General features: G+C 34.9%; 1 protein-coding gene across 1 annotated transcript in view; it reads right to left on the bottom strand.

Moving 5' to 3' along the window:
* The window catches only part of TASP1 (taspase 1), a 236,680-nt gene that overhangs the window by 186,013 nt on the left and 39,351 nt on the right, over positions 1–11,316 (bottom strand). The window contains exons 5-6 of the mRNA XM_007450197.1: positions 7,933–8,053; positions 374–458 (exon numbers count right to left, since the gene is read on the bottom strand). Coding sequence (XP_007450259.1) covers positions 374–458; positions 7,933–8,053 — 206 coding nt within the window. The remainder of the gene's footprint in view (positions 1–373; positions 459–7,932; positions 8,054–11,316) is intronic.

The raw sequence follows: 11,316 nt of genomic DNA, 5'->3' as shown, positions 1-11,316 counted from the left end.
AAAAAAAAAAAAAAAAAAAAAAAAATGAGTTTAGACTCTGGTCTTAAACATGTAAGATACTTTAAAGTTTTATAATAAAAAGACCCCAGCTGAACACTTATTAACAGCAAAAGCATCTCTATAATCAACTACAAAACCTAAAATTAACTGATCTCTTTTCTGCTTTAATCCATAATATTCTATTCCAACAGGAGCTCTATCAAGTATTCAAAATGTTCCAAGATCACAGAACAAAGCGTGTCTTCCTCTCAAAGGCAAGCTACTGCTGGTGTGTAACCAACTGCATCAGCCTTCTGTGGATAAAAATAGCCTTCAAACACCGCATGCACCAAAGACCAAAGACCCAGGGAAAGTCGAAGAACAAAGCAGTTACCAGGGAGGAATTCGGCCGGCTGAGAGCTTGCCCTTCTGCCCTTCACACAAGAGTCTGTTTGCAACTGAGACTGGGTTCTTGATTCCTATAAAATAAAATTGGCAGAAAATGAAGTCAAAAAGTCTTCAAGTTTCCCACTCAATTCTGTGGCAGTTTCAATATGACAAATTTTAAATACCATGGAAAACTTTCTTTAAATATACTAATGAAAACCGTTAATTATGAAAAATAAGGATCAAATTGACAAATATATGAATACTTATAGATATAAGAACAAATATAAAACATATTTTCTCATTTTATCATGTGGTACAGCAGCAAAGACTGAATTTGCAATAATACAAATTTAAATTAAGTTCCTTTTTAATAGATTTCAGTATAGAATTTAAAAAATAAACTGAAAATTTGGCATCTATTATCAAAACCATGAATTTCCTCTAAAGAATAAACTGATTACAAACAGCTTCAAATTTACCTTGGGGAGAAAAATTAATGGCCAAAAATTTTAAAACTCCCCTGCAAGAAAAAATAAAGAGGAAGTCCTACAAATGGGATAAGGGTGGGGAGAGGCCAAATATGTACAAGATTGAGACTTAAAATATGGTTCGGATTGTTTCCAGAAGGGAAAACAAAATGTGAACAGTGAGAAAAGGGTGCTTACCTAGGAGGAAAAATAGGACAGAAAGTATTAGCATGAAAAAAATTGCTAGCATGACAATGACAATGACAAACATGACAATGATGATGATAGAAGACAGTGACAGAAACTTAGGATCCAGTATGTGCCAGGCCCAGTGTCAAGCCCTTAAATGTATCAGATTATTTAACTGATCCTTCAACTCTATCACATAAGTACAGTTATAAACCCTATCTGATTACTGAGGAAACATTTGCACAGGTTAAGTTACCTGCCCAGGATCACACACTGAGATTTTAACAAAGGCAGCTAACGCCAGAGACCATGCCCTTAACCACTAACCTATGGATGCCTTTCAGAACACTATTAATAACAACAACAACAACAAAAAAAAACAGAAGTGGGATACAAAGAGACTAAAAACCTCGAATTAAGGTCACCAGATTGCCTTAAAACAAAACTAGATATTTAGCTAAACACCAAAAACTTCTATGCCCCCCCAAAGAATGTATGAAGTAGCAAAGAAAGGAAAAGGTTAGGTCTCTGTACTAGCTCTTTTTTTTTTTTTTTTTTTTTGTGGTACGCGGGCCTCTTACTGTTGTGGCCTCTCCTATTGCGGAGCACAGGCCCCGGACGCGCAGGCTCAGCAGCCATGGCTCACGGGCCCAGCCGCTCCACGGCATGTGGGATCTTCCCGGACCAGGGCACGAACCCGTGTCCCCTGCATCAGCAGGCGGACTCTCAACCACTGCGCCACCAGGGAAGCCCTGTACTAGCTCTTAAAATAAATTTATTTCTGTATGTGATGATACAGTATTGTAAAGACATTAATAATTACCAAATTAACTTACAAATTCAAAGCTACAAATTCTCCATCAAAGCTTCAAAAGGATTTCTATGATGCATGACAAGCTGACTCTTAAATTCATCAGGAAAAAAAAATGAAAAAACATTTTTTGTAAAAAAACGAAGAGGTATTCACCTTACAAGATAACCATTTTTTATTAAAAGCTATTCTAATTGAGTGTGGTTTGGGTACAAAATGGACAAATATATCAATGGAATAGGATAAAGCTAAAGTTGAGACACAAACACATGTGCATGTGGCTATTTAATACATGATATAGATAGTATTTCAAATGAATAGGAAAAGGATGGACTATCTATGAGAGGTGGAAAGAACACAGAGTGATGGGAGTCAGAAACCAGCTATCAATTTATCGCTTCTCAGCTATAAATTCACCCTTGGTTGCCTTATGGGTGAAAGTGGATATGGGCCTTTTAACTATGTTTCCTTTGCCAGCTGGCACACGGGTCAGCTTTGTCAGTAGAGGGCACTGGAGACACCATGCAGGAGGAAAAGGTGGCCTGCCAGCCAGGCTCCAGGAGAGCACCAGTTATTCTCACTATGTGGTCCACAAGGTTCTCTCCAGTGCTAAGTGCTTGCGGGGTGCAGCTTTCTCCAGCATTTGGCTACCATGTTTTCCCCAACTCCTGATTCAGGCCACAGCAACATAGCTGACAGCCCCAGAAAGAACAGGACCAGGCCCAGCTCAAGTCACTGATCCCCACACCTTCTCCTCAGCCCCATAGCAAAGCATCCTGTGGGGCTGGCTATCTAGGGAGCCAAAAGCCCAATCCTCATCCTGCAAACAAAGGTTTAATTCCCATGGCTTCCTGGCCTCTGTGTGCCAATCTATCAGCCTGAGGCCCCCAGGATTGTTTCTGCTCTCACAGTGACTGTGGCCTGGGTAACCCAGCAAAAAAGTGGGCTGTCAAACAGTCGGCTGCAGCCACACCTTTTTCTGTGAGGTCTGAACTCCCTTCCAAGTTTATCCTTACCTGGGTAGTCTCCCTCTGCCCTTTACATTAAGCTTCTGTTTAAACTGCTGTGTGGTTTCTGTACCCTAGTTGGACCCAGACTGACACAGTAACCTTGGACAAATTACTAAAACTCTCCTGTGTCTTAGTTTCCTCACCTATAAAATGGGGATAAAAGTACTGACCTCAGAAGGCTATCATGAAAACTAAATGATTTAACATACATGAACTACTGGAGAACACTGCATGGTATGTATGTAATACTCACCCAATAAATGGTACTTAATATTATTGTTACTGTTGTTATTCAATAAATTATATAAGGACAATTTGCTGATCAATTCAGAAATTGATCAACAAACAATGCATTCAAGAAGCCAATGAAAAGTAAATTACACATGTATTTGAAGAAATTGTAAGTGACTGTAGTTACTGTTATTAGTGAGATAAACCTTAAGAAATGCAAAATACAAAAGCCACAAAAGGGAAAGTAATAAGTTTGACAAATAAAATTTTAAATTCCAATATGATAAAGCACGTTATAAACAGAGGTAAAAGGCAAGCCACACAAGAAGTATAAACAGTTCACAGAGAAAGGCTAATGGCCTTTAAAAATATGAAATTTCATTAAATACCAATAAAATCTCATAATAAAAGAAATTAAAACTAATTGAAATGCTGTTCATACCTATCACAAAAATCAGAAAAGATACAGAAGATTGGAACAATGAATAAGCAAATTGACATAGCTGACATACATAGAATACACACCCAACAATTGCAGAATACTCTTTTGAAGTTCACATGGAACATTCATCAAAATATGCCATAAGCTGAGCCATAAAGCAAGTCTCAGAAAGTTTCAAGGGGTTGGAACCATTCAGAATATGTTCTCTAACCACAGTGACATTAAACTGGAAGTCAATAAAGTCTTTAGGCAAATAAATTTGACAACTCCTATGAAAAAGACAAATTCCTTGGGAAACACTCATAAGAAAAAATATAGATAATCTTATAACTGGTAAAGAAATTGAATCCCATTTATTTAAAACTTCCCACAAAGAAAACTCCAATGATTCAAAATAACTAATGAATTTTCCAAACAATTAAAAACCATTCCAATTGTACAGACGCTCTTTCAAAGAATAGAGGGGAAAAAAATCCCAACTCATTTTATGACCCCAGCCATAACATGATTCCAAAATTTAAAAAGAATATTTTAAGAAAATAAAAGTAAAGCTAGTCTATTATATAAACATAGATGTCAAAATCTTAGACATCAGTAAATCAAATCCAGTGGAATGTGAAAAAGATAAAAAATTACAATCCTGACTTTATGCCAGGAATGAAAAGTTGGTTTAACATTCAAAAATCAACCATAAATTCCATCATATCTAACAAAATAAAAAAGAAAAGCCAAAGATGCAGAAAAGCACTTAATGATATTCAATAACCCATTTAAAATAAAAATTATCAGCAAACTAAGACTAGAAGGAAATGCCCTCAATCTGATAAAGAGCATTTTATGAAAATCCTACAGCTACCAGCACACAGTATGATGAAATATCTAATGCTCTCCCTCTAAGACCAGGAACAAAGCAAGGATGTACACTATCACCGCTTATATTCAATATTGCACCAACTGTCAGAGCCAGCACAGTAATGCAAGAAAAAAAATTTTTTTTAATATTAGAAAGGAAAAAAAAACTGCCATGATTCAAAGATGATGTGACTGTGTATATAGAAATTACAAGAGAATCTATTTTTCTAATTGCTTGAATTAATAAATGAAGTCATCAAGGCCACTGAATATAAGTCCAATACACAAAACTCAACTGTATTTCTAAATACAAAAATAACTGGATATTAATTTTTAAAATATATATTTACAATAGCCATCAAAAAACCTTAATATCTAGAATAAATCTAATAAAAAGGGTGTATAAGACATCTATACTAAAAACCATAAAACACTGCTGAGAAAGAAATGAATAATATTTATACAAATGCACATATTTCATGTTCATGAACAGGAATATACAATATTGTTAAGATGTCAGTTTTCCACATATGGGTTTATACATTCAATGCAATACCAGTCAAAATCTCAGCAGGGTTTTATTATGGACATTGACACGTTGATTCTAAAAATTTTATGAAAATGCCATAAACTTAGAATAGACAATACAGGGGCTTCCCTGGTGGCACAGTGGTTAAGAATCCACCTGCCAATGTGGGGGACACGGGTTCGAGCCCTGGTCTGGGAACCTCCCACATGCCGTGGAGCAGCTAAGCCCATGCGCCACAACTACTGAGCCTGCGCTCTAGAGCCCACGAGCCACAACTACTGAGCTCATGTGCCACAACTACTGAAGCTTGCATGCCTAGAGCCCGTGCTCTGAAACAAGAGAAGCCACCGCAATGAGAAGCCCACACATCGCAACAAAGAGCAGCCCCCGCTCGTCGCAACTAGAGAAAGCCCAGACCCAACACAGCCAAAAATAAATTTATTAAAAAAAAAAAAAAAAAAGAATAGCCAATACAACTGTAAAGAAAAAAAAAGAAAAAGGAAGCTGGAAGTCTTACACTATCAAATTATCAAAATACAATATAAAGCTACAGAAATCAAGACTGTGGGACTGGCAATAGACAGATTAATGGAATAGAAGGTATAGAAACAAACCATTACACATACAGTCACCTGATTTGCCAACACAATTCTATGAGGAAAGAACTGTCCTTTCTACTGACAATGGCAATGAGCCATTTGGATACCCATAAGAGGGCAAAAAATTAATTTCGGTTCCTACTTCATTAAAATGAATCTGAGCTTGATAAGACAGCTAAATGTGAAGGGTTAAAAACAACAGAACTACTAAAAGAAAACAGTGGAAGTTACCTTCAAAACTGGGTAGGCAAAGATTTCTTAAACAAAATACAATAAAAATTAACCATAACATTAAAGGTTGATACCTTAAACTTCATTAGAAGAGTGAGCAACAGACTGTGAGCAGATATTCACAATACATGTATCTAACAAAGGATCTGTATGAAAAATATATAAGGTACTCCAACAAATCAATAAAAAAAATAATCCAATAAAAAGTATGCAAAAGACTTGAACACACTGCACAACAAGGACATCTAAATGCCCAATAAGCATATGAGAAGGTTCTCAATATCATTAGTCACCAGAGAAACTCAAATTAAAACAATAATACCACTACACACATATCAAAATGACTGAATTTTAAAAAGAATCACAATATCAAACATTGGCAAGGATGCAGAGTAACTGAAATGCTCATACATTGTGGGAGTATAGATTGCAACAACTACGGTCTAAAACTGTCTGACAGTATCTTCTAAAGCAAAGTACATATGTACCTTAAACTTACCATTCCAAATCCTAGGTTTATACTCAAGGGAAATATTAATAAGTGCGTATGTCTACCAAAAGACATGCACAAAAATATGCACTGGAGTTTTATTCTTAACAGTCAAAAACTAGAAATTATTTAAATATCCACCAAGAGAATAAGTTATTTTATATTCATGCAATAAAATGCTACTAACACAAAAGAAAAAACTACTATGACACAAATCATAAATCAATCTCACAGGCATAACATTAAGCAAAAGAAACCAGACACAGAGGTGTACGATTCCATTCATAGGAATCTGAAGAACAGGCAAATTAATCCATGGTGCCTAAAGTCAGAATTAATGGACAAGGGGGAGAGGGTAGGAGGAGAGTACAAGAGGTATAAACTAGGAAGAGGCATAAAGAACCTTTCTGGGAGTCTGGAAATGTTCTCTATTTTGACATGGAAATGTTTTATGCCTTGATTTGGTGGTGGTTTACATGGCTATATACATCTAGAGATTAATGAAGTTTTATACTTAAAATCGCTTATATGTGGAATCTAAAAAATGGCACAAATGAACTTATTTATAAAAGAGAAATATAGTCACAGATGTAGAAAACAAACGTATGGTTACCAGGGGGAAGGGGAGGAGGGATAAACTGGGAGATTGGGATTGACATATACACAATATTATATATAAAATAGATAACCAATAAGGACCTACTGTATAGCAAAAGGAGCTCTACTCAATATTCTGTAATGGCCTATATGGGAAAAGAATCTAAAAAAGAGTGGATATATGTATATGTATAACTGATTGACTTTGCTGTACAGAAGAAACTAACACAACATTGTAAATCAACTATACTCCAATAAAATATATTTTTTTCAAAAATCTGTGCCCTTCATGTATATTTTGTTTTAATAAGTAAACTGCAAAACATTTGTATCTTATATGTACTGATGTGGAAAAAATCTCCAAGACATCCTATTTAAAGAAAAAAAAGACGGCCTCCCTGGTGGCGCAGTGGTTGAGAGTCCACCTACCGATGCAGGGGACGCAGGTTCGTGCCCCGGTCCAGGAAGATCCCACATGCCGCAGAGCGGCTGGGCCCGTGAGCCATGGCCACTTAGCCTGCACGTGCGGAGCCTGTGCTCCGCAACGGGAGAGGCCACAGCACTGAGAGGCCCGCGTACCGCAAAAAAAAAAAAGAAAAAAAGAAAGCTTCATAATAATATGTACATTGATTTTTTAAAAATATGTGCAAAACTATGTTTCTCTTACATATAAATATGGATAAATGCACATTATTTTACTGGTTAAACCTCCTAAGGAGAGTTTTGGAAGGAAAGATTTGTAAGATCAAAGGTAAATTTTATTTATATCATTTGAATTTTTTAACAATAAAAATATATTATTTGTGTATTCAAATAATTGCAAAATTAATAGAATATCCTAACTCCCATTTTACATGTCTGTAATCTCTTGAGGAGATGAAGGAGAATGATCAAACTCTAACCAAAGACTTGGACATAAGCTATTTCACTGTTTTCTTTCTATCTGTAGGTAAGATTTTCTGTTTTAAATTCTGTAAAAGAAAACAATGTTTGTTTTCAACACTATTCTAAGTAAAAATGACGAAAACAACTGAGCTAAGTCTTTAGGAGGAATGAAATGGTAATATTCAGTTTTTTTCTAAGAATAGAGATAATGTGTTATAATGTTCACATACCACTCAGTGCTCCAACAGCTCCAAAATTCAGGGATTTTCCATCCATTATGCTGGCATCACACTCAATTTCACCCAGGAGATTTAGATTAGATCCCATTCCTGCATTTGTAAAAGGAGAATCCTAAAAGATAAAAACAAACATTAAAATACCATTAGTCTTAGAGAAGAATTAATGTCAACACTTCATAAACTCTTCCAAAAACAAGAAAGGGAAAGAACACTTCCCAACTCATTGTATGATACCAGTGCAACCCTGATTCCAAAACAAAGCAAAGATATCATAAGGAAAAAAAACTACAGGACAATATACCTTGTGAATATTGACACCAAAATCCTCAAGGAAAGCAAATGCAGCAAAATATGAAAGGATTAAACACCATGAACAAGAGGGATTCCAGGAAAGCAAGTTTGGTTTAATATCTGAAACTCATTGTAATATACCATGTTAATAAAATAAAGAATAAAACAAATTTTTAAAACATGATTATATTAATAAAGAAGAAGTATTTGACAAAATCCAATACCCTTTCATGAGAAAAACACTCAACAAACTAGAAATAGAAGGGAACTTCCTTAACATGATAAAGGGCATCTACAGGAGTCCAAAGCTAACACCATAATTAATGGTGAAAGACCCTTTCCCCTAAGATCAGAAACAACACAACAATGTTCACTCTCACCACTTCTTTTCAGCATTATAGTGGATATTCTGAACAAGACAATTAGGCAAGAAAGAAAAACAAAGAGCATCTAGATTAGAAAGGAAGAAGTAAAATTACCTCTATTGGAAGATGACATGATCTTGTATACAAAAAATCCTAAAAACTCCACTAAAAAACTATTAGAACTAATAAAAAAGTTCAACAGGATTGCAAGAGATAAGCTCAATATGCAAAAATCAGTTGTATTTCTATACCTTAGTAATGAAAAATCTGAAAATGAAATTAAGAAAACAATTCAATTTACAATAACATCAAAAAGAATAAAATAGGAATAAATTTAACAAAAGAAGTGTAAGAGGTGTACAGTAAAAACTATAAAACATGTTTTAAAGAAATTAAAGACCTAAATCAATGGAAGGACATCAATGTACATAGAACAGAAGACTTAATATCTTTAAGATGGCAATACTCCCCAAATTGGTCTGATTCAACACAATCCCTTATCAAATCCTAGCTGCCGTCTTTTTTGCAGAAATTGACAAACTAATCTTACAATTCATATGGAAATGCAAGGAACTAAGAATAGTCAAAACAATTTTTAAAAGAAAAACACTTTTTTTCTTTTAAAAATTGAAGGGTCACACTTCTAGGTTTTATAACTTACTACAAATTAATCAAGACAGTGTGATATGGACATATAGCTAAGGATAGACATATAGATCAATGCAATAGAAGTGTCCAGAAATAAGCCTTACACTTATGGTCAATTCATCAGGGATGCCAAAACAATTCAATAAAGAAAGGATAACTTATAAGAACCTACTATATAGCAAAAGGAACTCTACTCAATATTCTGTAATGACCTATATGGGAAAAGAATCTAAAAAAGAGTAGATATATGTATATGTATAACTGATTGACTTTGCTGTACAGCAGAAACTAATACAACATTGTAAATCAACTATACTCCAATAAAAATTAATTTTTAAAAAAAGCAGAAAACAAATAGTTCTTTACTGGGTTCAGCAATGTAGTAAGTGAAAATATATATGCAATAAAGTTTCAGTTACAGTATTAAAAAAAAAGAAAAAAGAAAGTATAGTCTTTTCCATAAATGGTGCTGGGACAACTAGATATCCAAACGCAAGAGAGTATCTGAGTCAGAAATCATAGTCAATGCAGAAAAATTAACTATGTTCTAAGCTAAGATCAATATTATCTAGGAAACCAGGGCAATTCTTTACCAACCTAAAGATCACCAAATGCCCAAAATTATCTACAAATGTCCCCAGTTTCCTGGATCCAAGGAAAACTGACCACAACATTAAGATCTCCCTAATGTGTACCTATAACTTGAGCAAAGGGGTCAGGTATTTGAGACCAGGGCTTTTGTTCTAATGCAGTTAGAAAATCTAATTGTCCACAGAATTTTAGAAGATCACAGACTGGAAAACAACAAAAGGGCTGTATAATTAAATAGAAAGTGAGTGATACAATCAATAAGTACTTTGAGGATTCAAAAGGAAATGGCCCAGTATGAGATGAAGTTAATAGCAGACTTCCTGAAGGATGTAAAACAAAACCAAAGACTGGTCAGGGGGCTAGAAAATTCCACTTGGTGGATATGCAAGGAGCAACTCGTAGGCAGCCGTAAAGTGTCAGAGTCACAGAAGGCACATTTAGGAAACATGGTTGGCTGGAGCCAAATTTGGAGATTGCTCCATGCCACTCATCAGAATCTGGACTTGATTGGGAAAATAATGAGAAGCCATTCAAGCTTCCTGTAGAAGAAAAAGTCAAGATGAGTATATTGGCCAAGGAAACATAAACACATTCACATATTATTGATATATGAAAAGGAAGGGGAGGAAACGAATCAGAGAGACCAAACTGGAGGCTATTTTACAATGCAGGCTTGAAACATTAACCACTTGATAGGAAATGACAGCAGCAGGGAAAAGGAAATAGAAAGAGAGAGAAAAGGACCAGAACTTCCAAACTTGAGAGATAAATAAAACCATTAATAAAAACGGGGCATTTTATAAGATGAAGGAAAGAAAGTGCGTAATTAAGTGTAACGAGTTTGAATAAGGCCTTCCAAGTGAATATTCCACCTAAATCAATTCACAACTAAATCTTGGGAAAGAGATCACAACTAAAGAAGGACTATGATTTAGAACAGATAAAGACTGAATCCTTGCCCTGGATTATTTCATATATATATTTGTGTGTGTGTATATATGTATATATATGTGTGTGTGTGTGTATATATATATATATATATATATATATATATATATATGTGTGTGTACATATATGTATGTATGTATGTATGTATACTGGGGGAGCGGCAAAGAAAGGTTTACTGCAGGCAGGGCCAAGCAAGAAAGGGTGGCTCGTGCTCAAAAGCCTGAACCCATATATGCAAACATATAAAGACCCAGGTCAGAAGCCTCTATGACACTGAACAAAGAGACTGTACAAGTAAGCACAAGTAAATTATCACCATATTACAAGAGTTTTTTTTTTTAATCTACATAACCTCCCTTGCCTAATCACATATATCTTTCAAAGTATGTGAGAAAGGAAGTGAAATGTGAGAAAAATTTAAAGCATCATATTTAGTAATTCCCAAAATATATGTACAAGATCATAACAGTATATATGCCATTTCAACAATCTTTAAAATGGGATATATCAGCAAATAAGCTCTACAAAATTA

This window comes from Lipotes vexillifer, unplaced genomic scaffold (assembly GCF_000442215.2).
Source record: "Lipotes vexillifer unplaced genomic scaffold, Lipotes_vexillifer_v1.1 scaffold137, whole genome shotgun sequence".
NCBI lineage: Eukaryota > Metazoa > Chordata > Mammalia > Artiodactyla > Lipotidae > Lipotes > Lipotes vexillifer.
The sequence above is the reverse complement of the archived record's forward strand: the minus strand, read 5'-3'. Positions and strand labels throughout refer to the sequence as shown.